The 16,141-nt window shown below is 46.9% G+C and overlaps 1 protein-coding gene across 1 annotated transcript; it reads right to left on the bottom strand.

Moving 5' to 3' along the window:
* Positions 1-181: 181 nt before the first annotated feature.
* Sh2d7 (SH2 domain containing 7) lies at positions 182-9,457 on the bottom strand. Its single transcript, XM_021172389.3, has 6 exons — positions 9,282-9,457; positions 7,888-7,977; positions 4,470-4,635; positions 4,016-4,222; positions 2,009-2,689; positions 182-232 (listed from the first exon to the last, which is right to left on the bottom strand). Exons 1-6 carry the CDS (start codon positions 9,455-9,457, stop codon positions 182-184), a joined length of 1,371 nt encoding a protein of 456 aa, XP_021028048.1.
* Between the last annotated feature and the right edge of the window lie 6,684 nt (positions 9,458-16,141).

Genomic DNA, 16,141 nt, shown 5'->3' with positions numbered 1-16,141 from the left:
CCTGGGGTTGCAGGCTGCTACAAAGTCTCTCCTGTGCCTTCCCAGATAGGTACCTAGGCTGCATCCTGGAGCCACGTTCCATAGCAGATGGTTGGGTCACACCTTCAAGTAAGCTGAGAGTATCCAGTAATCCCCGGTGCAGTGTGGACACCACCAAACCCTCTGAGTGCCAGGCCTTTCCTCAGAATTTGTGCTTCTTGTCTGTGAAGAAGAGCCTCCGGAACTTGTCAGGCTGGGAGGAGGGAAAAGATGTTGGGGCCTGGGCTCTCCAGCAGAGAGGAAAACCAGAGACCCAGACTCAGCAGTTCTTAGCTTGGGCTTGGGGTGTCGGCCCAAACTAGGGGAAAAATCCCAGAATACAATGCCAGCATGGCTCCCACATGCCTCTCTTGGGGCCCAAACTCTACTTTCAATCTTGCACTTTAAAATGAGGATTCGCCTTTGACTGGCTAGGGATGGGTAGTGGGGAAGGAGGTAGAAAATATGGCAGAGCATCATCTCCCCTCCTGAGTATGTGCTGATCCCCCTAATACCTCCTACTCATCTGGGACCTTGCTATGTCCTGGTGGCAAAGGATGGAGAGGAAGACGGATTACATGCAGGATCACCAGGGTTAGAGGAAGACCTGAGAACATCTGGGGGAGGTGCAGGCATGGCTTCTGAGGTCGGTAACAGACTATCCACTGCCTAAATCTTAGAGGATTGACACCTCAGAAAATGATCTGGGTGGGGGAAGGGAGAACAAGACAGGGAGGACACAGCCCTGTCCTGAGGGAAGAGCTGGTTTGAAGCTCATGGTGTCCTTGTTCAAGCCTGGAGAGGGAGGTCTCAGGTTTCCCCAGACTTGAGGCTGTGTCCACAGGAAGGAGCCTTTCCACTCCTATTGCATGTAAGTATAGGCAGCTGAGGGATAGGGAGGGGGTTGTGGGCTCATTTGCCACCTTGGGGACCCAGGACTAGCCCCATGCCAGCCATCTCCCTCTGGTGTTTCCTTCCACCCCATGGTCTCCTCTTCTCTATCATGAATCCTCAGAAATAGTCACCCTGAGAGCCAAGAACCACTTCTCACAGTGTCTTGTCAAGAGGGCATGTGGTGCATTGTTCCGTGGGCAACTGCCCTGAGCACAACCAAATGGTCAGCCTATCGTACAGACAAGGAGGAGAGTCTGGGTGGGGTTGCCAGGTAAAAATGTAGGCTGCCCAGTTAAATCTGAATTCTAGGAAAATAAGAAAACATTGTGATTTTGTTTTGTTTTGTTTTTTTTAACTTTAAAAAATGATTTATTTATTTCACATGTTTTGCCTGCATGTGTGGCTCTTATGTCTGGGTGAGGGTGTTGGATCCCCTGGAACTGGAGTTACAGATAGTTGTGAGCTGCCATGTGGGTGGTAGGAAGTGAGTCAGGTCTTCTGGAAGAGTAGCCAGTGCTCTTAACTGCTGAGCCATCTCTCTAGCCCCCATCACGATGTTTGAGATGTATGAAAACCACTGGTTTATATACAATTAAAAATCTAACTAGATGCCTTGTGTTTTATCTTGCTAAATTTGGTAGCTACAGTCATCAGGGAAAGTGTCTCTACCAAAGCCAAAAGCTAGAGAGTTGTTTATTTATCACTAGGGCTAAGGGCCTCCTTTCCAGCTTCCAGTGGTTCTGACAGCCTGTCAGTGGGCTGCAAGAAAGGCAGGGAGTGCCCTGCTGTAGAGGAAGCTCTTAGGTGACTTCACACTAAAATCTAGCAGTTGCTATTCCCACCCTTAAATCACTGGTGTCTCTGTGTGTATGTGTGTGTGTGTGTGTGGGGGGGGATCCTGGGTACTTTTGAGCACTGGCAGTAAGCTGCTCGTTCCTGAGGCCCACACACAGATTCTCTCTATATAGTCCTGGCTATTCTAGAGTTCACTATATAAGCCAGGCTGGCCTCAGACTCACAGAAACCCTCCTGGTTCTGCTACCCTAGTGCTAGGATTAAAGTTGTGTACCATCACCCACCCCCTCAGGGAACTCACCTTGTGCACTCGTCCAGTGTCCTTGTTCTTGGCGGCTGGGATCTGCTCATAGGTGTTCCCTGGCTCTGGGAGCTTCGCTGAAATCTTCTCATAGCCATAGTCCATCGGCCCTGATTGTTGGCTGTATGTGGGACTAACTCCAGGGTATGAGAGCTTGGCAGTGCCATGCCAGCAGGTTGGAATCTGCTCGTAAGGACTGCCTCTTTGGTCTGGTCTGTCCCTGGCCTCTTGTTGTAGGCCTGGTGTCTCAACAAGGTGGTAGGTATCTGTAGAGCTTGCTTCAGAGGAGGACTGAGCCTCATGGCTCATCTTCAGAAACCCCTGCCTCCAAGTAGTAGCCCGTGATCCCAGGGTCTCAGAACTGGGGGGCAGGGAAAATCCCAAGGAAGTATAAGGCATTGTAGAACCTTGGTCTGGCTTCATCCCAGATGGGGCAGGTCCTAGGCTATTGGGCTTGTTCTGATCTTCATCTGAGAGTTTCCCTGAGGGCTCCCTGCCTGGGGAACAAGCCAAGCTGCCAGCAGAAGCTGGCCTGAGCGTGCCCCACACCTCTGTGCCCAGGCCTAGCTGTGCCCGGTTTATTTTCCTTAGGTCTGTGTAGATGACATCACTGGAGCCTGCAGAAGACTCATCCAGAAGAGAGGGACTCCTCCGGGGGATGGGGGGCACTCTAGTGGGTACCTGGGAGAGAGGGACAGAAAATGTCATAAAAAGCACCCATTGCTACCATGACCTCAGACCCTCTAAGTTGTCTTTATAAATTGAGCTTCCCTCTTTTGTCTCAGAGTGCCTATCATATTCAAGGGTTTGTTTACAGCCATCAGGTTTCCTGGTTCTGCTTTGCCTTGACAACGAAGGCCTTGGGCCACCAGTTCAACAGCCAGCCCAAACTCATTCTGCCTGGTCCTCCTGTCTCCAGAATGGCTCACTGGTTCCCCCAGGGCTCCGTGAGTCACCCACTCACTGCTATGTACCCCTTCAGAGTGGCTCACCCCCAAGCCCATCACTCATGGAACCTTTCAACAAATATTTACTGATACCAACTATGTGACAGGTAGTCTAAGCCCCGAGACCAGCTTGAGCTTACATTCTAACCTGGAAACAAGAACCATGGGACTGTGCTACGCATACAGGGATTTGATGTAGTATATGATGTATGAATGTGTCATAAGGAATGTCCTGTCGGGTCATGCTCAGTGCTGTAGAGTGCAAAGCAGGTAACAGAGAAGAGAAAGTAACAGGCAGGAAAGGTGACATGTTCTGTAGGTCAGGTGGCAAAGGTAACATGTTATGTAGGTCAGGAGGGAAAGGTGACATATTCTGTAGGTCAAGTGGCAAAGATGACATGTTCCGTGGGTCAGGTGGCCTTTTTGAGGCGTGACAAAAATGCAGTGTGCGTATGAGCAACTCTCTGGTAAGAAGAGCAGCCAGGCAGAGTGAGTAGACAGCAAGTTAAAAGCCTTGTGGGTTTAATCTGTAAGGCCAATGGGACCACAGTGAGCATTGGGGGGAGGTTCAGGAGACAGGAGAGGCTCTTGTAGACCCTGAAGAATTTAGGTTCTTTTCTGAGTGTAAGAAGTCCTTGGCATGCCGTGGTCTATGTCTAAAGACATTCTCTGAGCCTATCCCATCATAAAGACACCACATTTTACAGTTTGCTAAATGGTGTTCAGTACCTCACAACGTTCTCATTGAGCCCTCGCAGGTACCTCAGGAATGGTAAATAGACACAGAGAGAGTACATGACTCCCATAACACCTCACACTGAGAAAACGGAACTGTCTAGTGTAGGCTTGCTCACCAGGGCAGGCCACAGCGTTGGTGGATCACTGCAGGCTGACTCTAGGTTGGGCTTCTTACACCATGGGCCTGATGTTCACCCACAATGTCTGAGGATACTGCTCAGGTGACTTCTAAGGACCTGACTCTAGTATAACCCCCCACATCCCAGCCTAGCAGCTATCAGCCTGTGTAGCTCTGCAGTGCAAAGGGAAGACTCCTCCTTACCTCTGCACTCACTTCATCCGAGACAGACCGGGAACTCATGTCTAGGGCTTTCTTGTGCAGGAAAGAGACCTGGGGCTTTGCGGGAAGGCGGGGACTGGTGGCCTTGTCAGGGAGCATGCTGGGAAATTCTGTGGCTGGAATTTCCAGGCCTAGATTAGTGTGCTGGAGGCCTGTGTTGATGGCATCGTACAGATCATTTTCCTCTAGCTGGAGGCAGTGAAGATAGAACAGGCTTATGGTCATACACTGGCAGCCATCAGCTAGCAGCCTGCTTGGGGCTGCCGAGAAGAGATGGATGCATCCCACCAGGTTTCTGACCTTTGGGTAAGATTCTTTTTTGATTGAGGGCTACGGTGCCTCTCTTTTCCATTGATAGCATGTGCCTGTGTGATTGTTACCCCAAGAATGGACACCCCATCCTCCCACCCCCACTCTCACAGGGAAGAGTGCCTACCCGTGGGCAAGCAGCAGCAAGGGTCTCCCCAAAAGGCTCGAGCTGCACCTCCTGGTAATGGCGTAGGAGTTCATCCAGGGTGCTGTGGCTGAGGGTGTCTCCTGAGACAAGGTAACGTCGATTTCGCAGCTGGTTGATGACAAAATGGCGGCAGCGATCACTGCCCCTGTAACACAGTGTGCACGTGGGCTGGGTTGAGCTGCTGGCTATGAGCAGGCCAGCTTTGCCCCTGAGTATCAGAGAATCATCTGTCCAGTACAGATTTATCCGACCAAGGGCTGCCTTCCCCACGTGCATCTATGATGTTCCTCAAGGAGCTGGGGGTGGGGCACTTCAGGCATCTGGGGCTCTAGGAACAACTTGATCTTGTTCTTCGGAAGCACAGGGCTAGGACTAGCGTGATTTAGACCCTCATCAAGCTCAAAACTTAAAAGGTTCTCCAAGTCTTGCTCATCTATTTACTAATGTAATAATTTATGTTTTTTGGTTTTTGTGGTATTGGGGATCAAACTGAGGCCCCACCCACATGCTGAGTAAGTGCTATAACACTGAGCCATGCCCCCAGCCCTATCTACTTATCTATTTTAGCTTTATCCTTTAATTATTTACTCATTTATTTTTCAGAGAAGATCTCACATTATAACCCAGGCTGGCCTTGAATGCAAGTGAATTCTGCTGACTCAGCCTCTCCGGTGCTGGGACTATAGGTGTGAGCTACCAGGCTTGGCTAATATACTATTCAGAAGATCAAAATAAAAGATAAACAAAACAAAACCATAAACACACACACACACACATACACAAAACAATGAGGAAGAAAATAACAAAGTTTCCAATAAAGATAAGGCCAACCCTGTACCTTTACCACACAGCCTCACCAATCCCCATCCTCTGGAACAGCAGAACCCTCCCCCAGTCTGTAAAGTCCCACCCTCCTCACTGTTGTTTCTTTCTTTCTTTCTTTCTTTCTCCCTTCCTTCCTTCCTTCCTTCCTTCCTTCCTTCCTTCCTTCCTTCCTTCCTTCCTTCCTTCCTTCCTCTCTCTCTCTCTCTCTCTCTCTCTTTCTTTCTTTCTTTCTAAATAATTTTTTAAAAAGATTTATTTATTTTATGTAAGTACACACTGTCGCTGTCATCAGACAATCCAGAAGAGGGCGTAAGATCTCATTACAGGTGGTTGTGAGCCACCATGTAGTTGCTGGGATTTGAACTCAGGACCTTCAGAAGAGCAGTCAGTGCTCTTGACCACTGAGGCATCTCTCCAGCCTGTCACTGTCCTTTCTTACAGAAGAATGATTTAAACCCAGAACACACATCATGGTTGTACAGCAAGATAAATTTCTACATGTAAAAATGTCCCATGTAACCACATGCAGATTAGGATATAAAACCTTGCCTAGCCCCTCCCTGCGGGTATCACAGGTGGCCTCTCTCTGACCCTAGTGCCATAAGCTTGTTCCTTCCATTATGGAATTCCAAATAAATGAAAATTATGCAAAAGTCCTCATTTGTGTCTCACTTCCCCTTTCCGATTCACTTAGGGCCAAAGAAGCTAAATCTTCAGCCTCCTTCTTTCTAAAGTTCTGTGTAGTGTCTCATCTGATGCTTATTGCGGCTGTTATAAATGTAGCTGCTATTCTGCCTTTTGGTGAATGCATTTACTCCTTTTTACTGAGAATATGCCAAAGAGTAACAGAGGCAAGGTATATCTCTCTCTCTCTCTCTCCCTCATTTTTAGGGAAATCAAATCTATCAGTCTTTTAAGAGCTTGTTTGTGGGTTTTAGACCAAAGGTCATCCCTTCTCTATTCTGGGAAAGTTGTCCTCTTTAACAAATGCTTTAGGAGAAATGCACATGTTTCAGTGAGGGGAGGAGGCTCTTCACTAGTCAGGCAGATCAGCTGAATGAATGAATGAATGCTGGCCGTCTGTGGGGTAACAGATGTCGCAGCCAGACTGTGTTCACATCCAAATTCGTCAGTCCTTTATAGTGAGTGCTTTATGTGTCTAATAAGTTTTTTTTATCCTATTTCCATAGGCACATTTGTTTACTTATGGAAATATTTTCCTGTTTCCTTTTTAGAAAGGTTATTGTTTTCTATTTTGGGCCTATGTAGAATTATTTATTTTTGTACCTTGTATGAGGTAGTGACCATTTCCCCCCCAAGTGGATATCCAAGTGCTGTGTGCCAATTCTATGAAAACCAGGAATGACTGTGGTGCCCCTGATATGGACCCGGGAGTCACCATGCTGATTGTCTCTGCCCCTCTCTATTCCTTTTCACTATCTATGTTTCTTGGGGCAGCTCCTCTTGCTGTCTTTTATAAGGTGGCACTCTGCCTAAGGTCTCATGAGGGGAGAGAGAGGGAGAAGAAGGACGCTCAAAGAAACACAGAATAAAGAAAGACCAAAACTAAAAGGAGATTTGGGAACGGCTTATTATATTTCAAAGTGCCCAAAACAGTGTCTTGGGGGACAAAGGAGAACTGAGCAATTATTAACATTTGCTTAACCCTTCCATGGTTTGTTCACTGTGCCAGGCAATTGCAAATGCCTCGTCTCATCGTGCGCTCGCAACAGTCCTTTGGTAGGTAACTAGAACACCCCTATTTTACATACGAGATGGCAGAGACACAGAGAGGCAAAGACGCTTCCTCCAGGTTAGGATCTGAACAAGGAGGGTCTGTGCACAGAATTTGAATCAGAATCTGAAGACTTGGAAGTTTGCCCTGCAACCCTGGCCTCCTTCCAGGCCTCCGGAGGGAGCCTTCTACCTTCCCAACTCAGCCTAATTTTAGACCATGGTCCACAGCCGCCACCTCGGACTTTACACTAGGTACATGTCTCTTCCTCTTTAGTCTCATAGCCTTACATTACTAAGACCCAAGATCTTCATACCCAACCAATGCTGTGGGCTGCCACAGCCTTCACACCTCCAGACTGCCTCCAGCTCTCCCTCCTTATGCACTCTGCCTGGATCCCTTCTTTGTACTCGGACTTCTCATCTATGGCTATCTGTTTCCCAGAGATGTGTCTGGCAGCACCCAAGGATCCGTGACTCTCAAAATCTTGTACTTACGCTCATGCCATTCCACTTAGTAGAAAGACTTTATACCCAACCATGCCCTCTTCCCACTAGCAAGCCTGTTCCTCTGCTACTGGACTTAGAGTTCATCTGCACCCACCGGGAAGATGTTTCATCTGGCTCCCCTCATCCCTTTGAAGGCTGCAGCAACATCCTGGCTGATAGTCAGTGCTGGTGCTCTGAAAGGGTTGGCCAAGCAGAGGATGACTAAACTATGGCGTCAGGGCCCAGAGGAAACCAGATAGTGGGTTTCTGAACCTCTGTGTTCATCAGCTGGTTCTGGGTTATGGAACCCCTAGGCTACCTGTCTCTTCATAGAGGGCTTCCCACTTACCTGTAAGACAAGATGTAGCCGACAGCCCGGTCACTGAGGCGGATGAGGAAGGAACCGAGGGCTTTGTCCCTGAGTAGCTGCTCTGTTTGCCTGGACAGAGGACACACCATTAACTGGGACCTGTACCCTCACAGTAACCAAGCAGCCTGAATTAGATCTGCTTCAGGATCCTTTCAGACAGTGGTCTAGAGTCCTAAATTGAGACAGATTTTCAGCCCTTGATAGAGAACCTTCTGAGCTCTTTGACTGACTCTGAGGCCTTCAAGGTGCAGTCTGTGGTTGGTTCTGGCTCAAGTGAGCAAACTAAAGACAGCCTGTCGTTGAATGTGAGTCCCCAGGCCACAGGCACCTTCCACCCTGCAATGTAGCCTTGCCAGCAGGAGCAATAGACACAACCTGCAGCTTCCAGCTCTCTATTCAGATAACTGTATAGAAAGAACTATACCAGGTACTTTCACATCAGTCTTGGGACTAAGTGTGTAGTTGTACAAGAGGCACACTACATAAGAGTGTCTGTAGCAAAGAGCTGCTGTTGTCTCAAGCTTGGTTACAAGAGGAGCTTAAAAAATCACTACCATCCCTTCACGTCTTTCTACATGATACCAAGTATTTTTGAGGTACAGTGGAAAATTCTAGCTTTTTTTCCCCTTTGGCTTGGAAGAACACAGATCATATAATTCCTTACCCACTTACCAAATACATCACTACATCACTAGTTAGAACTACCTTCATAATTTTCAGGGATCTGTGCCAAATGAATATGTGGGACCCCTTATTTCCAAACAAATGGCATCAAGACATGACACAGAGCATTAAGACAGCTGCAGGTCCCCTGAACACAGCCTCGTGTGGTGCGCAAAGCTGTCCCTGGTGCTGTGTTTGACACTGGGTCAGGACCTGGTTGGTGGGCTTTGTTTCTCATTCCTTTTTCCATCTAGTACTTGGGAAGCTTGGAGGTCTCTCTCAACCACAATGCCAAGTCTCACATCCTTGCATTTATGCCAGGATAATCATGTGTCTAGGTTTCCTGGACAGTTTTCTACCTCAATTACAATAACATTCCAGTGCTGGCACATGGCATGCTCTTCTAACTTTCACCAAGATACTCAGAACTCATCTAAACATGCCTAGCTCCTACACAGTCCACATTCATCCTTCCCTAGCTCCTACACAGTCCACATTCGTCCTTCCCACAGCTGCAACTACCCAAGATCCCGCTAGGCAAATGCCCTCCACACGTGCCTTCAGAAGTTTCCACAATCTGTCCCTTCTACCCCGGGGTCCTGCCTAGTGAGGGAAAGGACAGGAGCCCAAGGTTCCGGAGTCCTGGGGCCATATTCCCAGCCCTGAGGAGCTGCAGGTCATGCTGGTCATGTGGTCAGGGGCAGCCTTACTTGCGAGTGATGAATCCATGAAACCAGGGGGGCAGAACTCCATTCTGTAGGATAGAGGGGGCCTGTGTCTCCATGAACCACTTCAGAGCCAGCTCTTGGATTTCAGCCAAGGCCCGCCCACCCCCTGCCTCCTCCAGTGCCTTGCCCAGATGGAGCTGCTCTGGGCCACCCTCCATCCTGGTGAGCACTGATGATATGTGAGTCCTGATGGCTGCAGTCCTTTATATCTGTGCGTGATGCAGCTCATTTGCCTGTACTCACACCCTTCTCAATGCCCGTGGCACACAGGAGTCCTATTACCTCTGGACTGTTAGATGGCTCTCCTGTGTGAAGCTTTGGGACCAGGCATTTTGGCTGGCTAGAGTCACTAGCAGGAGGCTATCGTAGCAGCCTGGTAAGGATCAGGCAGGATTTCCATGATCTCTGGGCCAGCAGAAAAGCTGATGCCTGTGACCTCTTTTTTTTCAACCTCCAGTCTTTGCCTCAGTGGAAAAGCAGACATAAGATGCAGTCACAGCACTGCCCCTGTGAACAGAGCTCTGGATTTAAACTCACTGTATCCTGCCTTCACTGGGGCTTTTGTGTTTTGGTGGGGAAATTCCATGCTGATTAATTTTACCTTCCACTTCAGATTGTATCAGGTACCTGCTGTGTACCATATAAATCTGGGAACAAGACCACTCTGTGTGTGTGTGTGTGTGTGTGTGTGTGTGTGCGTGAGAGAGAGAGAGAGAGAGAGAGACAGAGACAGAGACAGAGAGAGACAGAGAGAGACAGAGAGTTCACGAACGTGCACACACATACACATACCATACACACACACACACAAACGTATTTACCCATGCATAAGTCTGGAAGTTAGAGATTGATATTGGATGTCTTCCTCTATTGGCATCCACCTTACTTTTTGAGATAGAGTCTCTCATTGAACCTGGAACTGCTGTTTCAGGTAGGCTGTCTGGCCAGCAAGTTCCTGGGATTCCTCTGTCTCTGCCTCTTGGTGTCCAGCTTTTATGTGGGTGCTGAGGCTACAAATTCAGGTCTTCATGCTTGTGAAGCAAGCACTTTACCTGCCAAGTCATCTCCACACTCCCAGAAAAGCACTTACTACTAATGGCAGTAGATAGACAATAAACGTGTGTGATTGCTTGTGTAACACCACACCAGATGAACCCAGCCTGCGGGGAGCAGGGAGATGGAGACAGAGTGTGCTGGCTGCATGGCCTGGGTAGTAGTCAGTCTTGCCCAAGAGTGATCGTGGATCTTTGAAGGAGGAAGCCAAGTACCTGGTGAGGAGAGACTGTTGCCAACTATGGGGAAAGTAATTCAATGACAGGATTTTGGCATCCATGTTGGGCAGGCAGTAGAACACTTTATTCACACAAATATTCCCAATCCTGGTGTCAGCATTCTACAGCAGAAACTGAAGCTGAGGTGGCAGAAGCATTAGCACCCCCCTCCCCAGACATGGGTTAGAATCCCAGTTCTACCACATTTTGGCCTAGGGTATCAGAAGGTTGCTGAGTCGTTGGAGATAGCTCTGTTTCCTCATACATTGGGAATTAGAGGCTATTGTTTGGTTCGGGGGCCGTTATGATAAGTAGGAGCAAAGCGATAAAGGATGAAAGATCATTTACATACATTCAAAGCAGGGCAGAACTAATCAAGGATGCTAAAAATTAAGACAGCAGAGGCTGTGGTGGTGCAGGGGGGCAGTGTTTATGGACTTCTAGGAAGAGATGAGGAGCTGTCAAGGGCTGGTGTGTTTCCACTTTCTCATCTGGGGGGTGTGCTCACTATGAAAATTCATGGGAGCATAGCTTATGCTCTTTGCTAATTACATGTTCCACTTCAATAAAAACCATTTACTGAAAAAGAAGGGGAAGATGTCACAGCCACATTTCCATGGTTCAGATTCTGGCTTGATAACTGTGTTGACCCTTAACCAAATGTTATAACTTATTAACTTCAGTGTCTTCATCATTGAAATGAGGATGATAATATGACCCATATATTAGTTCATTTTCTATTGCTACAGTGGAATACCAGAGACTGGCTACTTTGTAAAGAAAAAAAGGATTTATTTAATTCATAGTTGTAAATGCTAGAAGGCCAAGATTGGGTAGTTCTACCTATCTGGGCTCTGTCAGAGGCCTCCTTAGCTATATCACAGGGTGGTAGGTGCCATCATGGGGACATGATTGAGAAGGAACAATCACTTGGGACCAGGCTAGCTCTTTTAGAATAACCCATTCTATTTATAACTCTCTAGGGTCCCATAAAACTGAATTAGTCAATCCCTTCCATGGACAATACTCCCCAATGACATTCTTCTTCTAACCACCCTTTAGGGTTGCACCACCTCCCAACATCGACACTCTGAGGCTTCCAACACAGAACTCCTTAGGGCACAAGCCACATCCAAACCATAGCAACTTGTTGTTAGAGAGGTCAAATGAGTTAGCTCCTTTATTTGGAATAAAATCCGTGATTAGGATTAGCCATTGCTCTGATGATTATGATGCCAGTGATGGTGATGATAGAAAGATTCTTAAGTGTGAATAGTCTGACCCCACTTGGTAGACTACTATTGTGACTACAACATTGTTATGAGTCATCTCAAGTCTAAAATAAAATGTGTTAAGGGGAGTGTGTGGCAGTAATCCCAGCACTAAGCAGGCAGAAGCAAGAGGATTATAAGCTTGAGGTGAGCCTAGGCTCCATTTCAAAAGATTAGTTTGAAACCAGCCTGGGTCATACAGCAAGACCTTGCCTCAGAAACAAAGTAAGGGGACTGGCAAGATTGCTCAGTGGTTAGACTCAGAACTGACCTAAGTTTCATGTCCAGCGTCAATATCAAACAGCTCACAACTATCTTGTAACCTCAAGGGATCTGGGATATCATCTTTTGGCCTGTTTAGGTACGTGCACTCATGTGCACAAACCCACACAGACATACAGACACACACACACACAGACACACACACACAATTAAATATGGGATAAGTTTTTTTTTAGACAGGATCTTTCTATGTAGCCCTTGGTGGATTGCAGTCACTAAATGACCAGGCTGGCCTTAAACTCACAGAGATCTTGCTTCTGCTTTCCCAGTGCTGGAATTTATAGTATATACCACAATGCCTGGCTTTAAAATAGAATCTGTTGAAAATGTGTTTGGGCACGTGTAGGGTGCATTTGGTTTAGTGGGAGGGAAAGCTGGAGCATGAGGCAAACCTGCCATCTGAACATAGAAGCCCACTCTCTGCCCCTCAGCCAAGTCTTCCTCATCTGCACAGGGTAACAGCGTTCAGCTCTCACGGGCATCTCTCAGCACAAGGACGGGCACATGGCGACATAGCAAGTGTTCTTGGAGAGTCACCACTCAGAACATTGATTTTTTTTTAAATAAATCCTTGATTTCCAGCCCTGACAATGAGAATGTCAAAAGGGGGGCATCATTTCTGAACCTGTTTTTCGGTCTTTTCATTACAGACAAGCCATGGCTACCATGAGGTCTGGAATCTCCAACCCAAGTTGGCAAGGATTAGAATTCCCTAGAATGCACATTCAAGGAGGAGGGAGTCTCTGTACTGATTTCTCCTAACTTTTCATTGAAATTCAGCATCTCCTTCCTGGTGAACAGAGGCAACAGACCCCACTGACATCAGCAGCAGCTCTAATTCATTACCACCAGAAACCACAGAGATTTTCCTATCTCATGACGGCAGCTGCAGATACATGTACAGACCATTTTTGTTATCATATCAGAATTATAAAACTTCAACCCGGTACCGAATCTAACTCTGTAGTACAATGAAAACACACAGTGCTACCTCACCAATACTTTCCTGTGACCCTATTTCCACATAATTTAATTCCACTGTTCCTCTATGAGTCCAATTTTGTGCACTTAAAAAATATCCAAGAGGCACACAAGACTCAGTAGATTTTCCAGAGACTGATGGCACCATACAGAGTGAGCATCCTGGGGGCCAATCCAGAACTGGTTTGCTGCCAAGGCAAGGTCCTGGAAGTATTCAAATGCAAAGAAATACGCTGCTCTCTTTTTCCATGAGGCAAGTCTCACTCCACCACCATTAATGCTGGATACAGTTATGGGCGGGACCCCATCATTTTCATAAGAAGACAAAGGCTTTTTTTTGTACAAAAAGGGATGTAGCCCAGATGGTTGTGGAGCAGGGGTGACAATTCTGAGAGTTAAGCAAATAAGGGGAGCTCTGTATTTATAGTCAAAGGAAATATGGGACCGAGGAGGGGCAAAGCCCAGGTTTGGAGAGAGTTCGGGGTGCTATGTAAAGGATTATGGGTAGAAAAAGATTGTTTAGAAAGAAGCCTGCATCCCATCATTCAGTTCACTACATGTTCACTTACAGGATGGTGGGCTCTGGATAGAGAGAATATTGTGGAGTAGACCACCTTATATTCTCCCCCTGGGACCCAAATATGTAAGGATGGAGCATATGTGGGGCAGCAGGCTCTGGAGTCAGGCTCAGTGGCTCAGAATTCCAGCTCTCACTGGCTGGCTCTGTGATATCTCCATGTCTCCGCTTCTTTGTCTATAAAAATGGAGTGCAGTGGTCAAGTGCTTGCTGTATAACCATAAGGATCCGAATTTGAATCCCCCTTCCCCCCCATCATGGAAAAAGCTGGGCCTAGTGGCTTGCACTTATAATGCTAGTTTTAGGGAGGTGGAGTTTAGGAGGGTCTCTGGCAGTCATTAGCCAGCTAGTCACTGAGTTGATGAGCTCCCAGTTCAGTGGAAGACCCTGTCTCAGAAAATAAAGTGGAGGGGCTGGAGAGATGACTCATGGATTAAGAGCGCTTTCTTGCTCTTGCAGAGGACTCAGGCTCAGTTCCCAGCAGCCACATGATGCTTCATAGCCACTTGCAACTCTAGCTCCTGGAGACCTAACATCCTCTTTCAGTCTCTGCGTGGACCAGGCATGCACATCGTACATATACAAATATGCAGGCAAACACTCATACACATATAATAAAAACAAACAAGTCTTTTTACAAAATAAGGCAAAGAATAATAGAAGGGAGGCAATATGCACATGCATCTGTGTACAGCGTGCGTGTGGAGGAAGGAGGATACCTACATGATAGAGTTTGGGTGCAAATGAACAGCTCAGTGGCCAGGAGGCATGGCTGCATGTGCTCGCAACATGAGTTACACCTTGGCTTCAAAATATTACAGGTCACCAGAGTTTGATGTCGTTTCCTTGTCATTACTTCCCGATCCTCGGTCCTCATCCCACAAGGTCTTGCTCTCCAAATTAAGACTACCCAGCAAAAGACTCTTCTCTTTTCTTTTCTTTTCTTTTCTTTTCTTTTCTTTTCTTTTCTTTTCTTTTCTTTTCTTTTCTTTTCTTTTCTTTTCTTTCTTTCTTTCTTTCTTTCTTTCTTTCTTTCTTTCTTTCTTTCTTTTTTTCAAGACAGGGTTTCTCTGTAGCCCTGGCTGTCCTGGAACTTACTTTGTAGACCAGGCTGGCCTCGAACTCAGAAATCCACCTGCCTCTGCCTCTCAAGTGCTGGGATTAAAGGCATGTGCCACCACGCCCGGCTCAAAAGACTCTTCTAAAGGCATTCATTCTGTGTGACTCTTGGAAGCAAGGCTGAGGTGTCTCTGCAAAGCTTTTCAGAGAAAGTGTCTTGCCAGCCACCTGACTGAGCAGAAAGACTGGAGACAAAACAAGCCCTGGCTCCTGCTTCTTTCCTGAATAGTACAGGTGTCCTCTTCTGGGTGCTACCAGCCACCAGACTCCTGGTCAGTACTACAAAGGGACCTGCCACACACTTGTCTGAGGTATAAGTACTACCTTGTCTTACCTCTGGAAGTTCTGTGGATAGGGCATGATCTTGCTCCATGAACTTGGGGACTAGAAAAAGGATAACTTGATTTTTCACCCCCTCAACCCTTTTCCTTTTGGAGGGTCTGCCATTCTCTGTGTGGTACAGTGCCCAGAACGGTGCTTGACACAGAAGCAGTAGGCACATATTAAATTCTTAGCCCACATGACATTTCTGAGCCCTATCTTATTGGGGTGGTGTGTATGGGCATGTTGGCCATTATGCCATTTTTGATGACTGTCACAAGGAGTATATGGACATGTTGACCCAAATGCCATTATGAGTCTGGTGGCATGGGCACTATGGGCATGCTAGAAGGCAGAGCTCTTGTGAGTTCTAGGCCATCCTAGTCTATGTAGTGAGTACCAACCAGCCTTATCTCAAAACAATCAAACTGCCCTGAGCACATGAAAGAATCAGAACTGAGCGTTGTGGTGACATGCCTGTAATCCTAGCGCTTGGTAGGCTGACGTAGGAGGACTATGATGAATTCAAAGCCAGACAGAGTTAAATCTTGTCTCAAAAAAAGAAAAGAAAGATAAAAAAGAAATATAGGCTGATTATATTTTAGTGAGAAAAATCGTACACCCCCCAAAGAAAACATCTAGAATTACCCAGTGGCTGTACTGACCTGGTATTTCCCAGATCAAGCCTACTTTTTTCCAGTCATGTGACGCTGGACGTCCCCTTAGAAGAGGATTGGATTTACATGGAAAGTACTCTTGAAATAGTCCTGGATATTCAGGAAACACTAGGAAATACTGCCATCAGGTGGATGGTAGCGATTTCTTTCTTTCTTTTTTAACATTTGCATTGTTTCACCATATGATAGATTGGACCATATCCCCCAGGCCACCAGGAGGCCCTCTACAGGTGCCAGCACTAGGCACTTAGACTTCCTGACATCCAGAGTCATGAGTCATATAAACAGCTATTGTTCATAAATCAGCCAGTCTTCAGTATTCAGTTATAGCAGCAGAAAACAG

The sequence above is a fragment of the Mus caroli genome, unplaced genomic scaffold, assembly GCF_978045245.1.
Source record: "Mus caroli unplaced genomic scaffold, Mus_caroli_1 scaffold_11, whole genome shotgun sequence".
Lineage (NCBI taxonomy): Eukaryota > Metazoa > Chordata > Mammalia > Rodentia > Muridae > Mus > Mus caroli.
The sequence above is the reverse complement of the archived record's forward strand: the minus strand, read 5'-3'. Positions and strand labels throughout refer to the sequence as shown.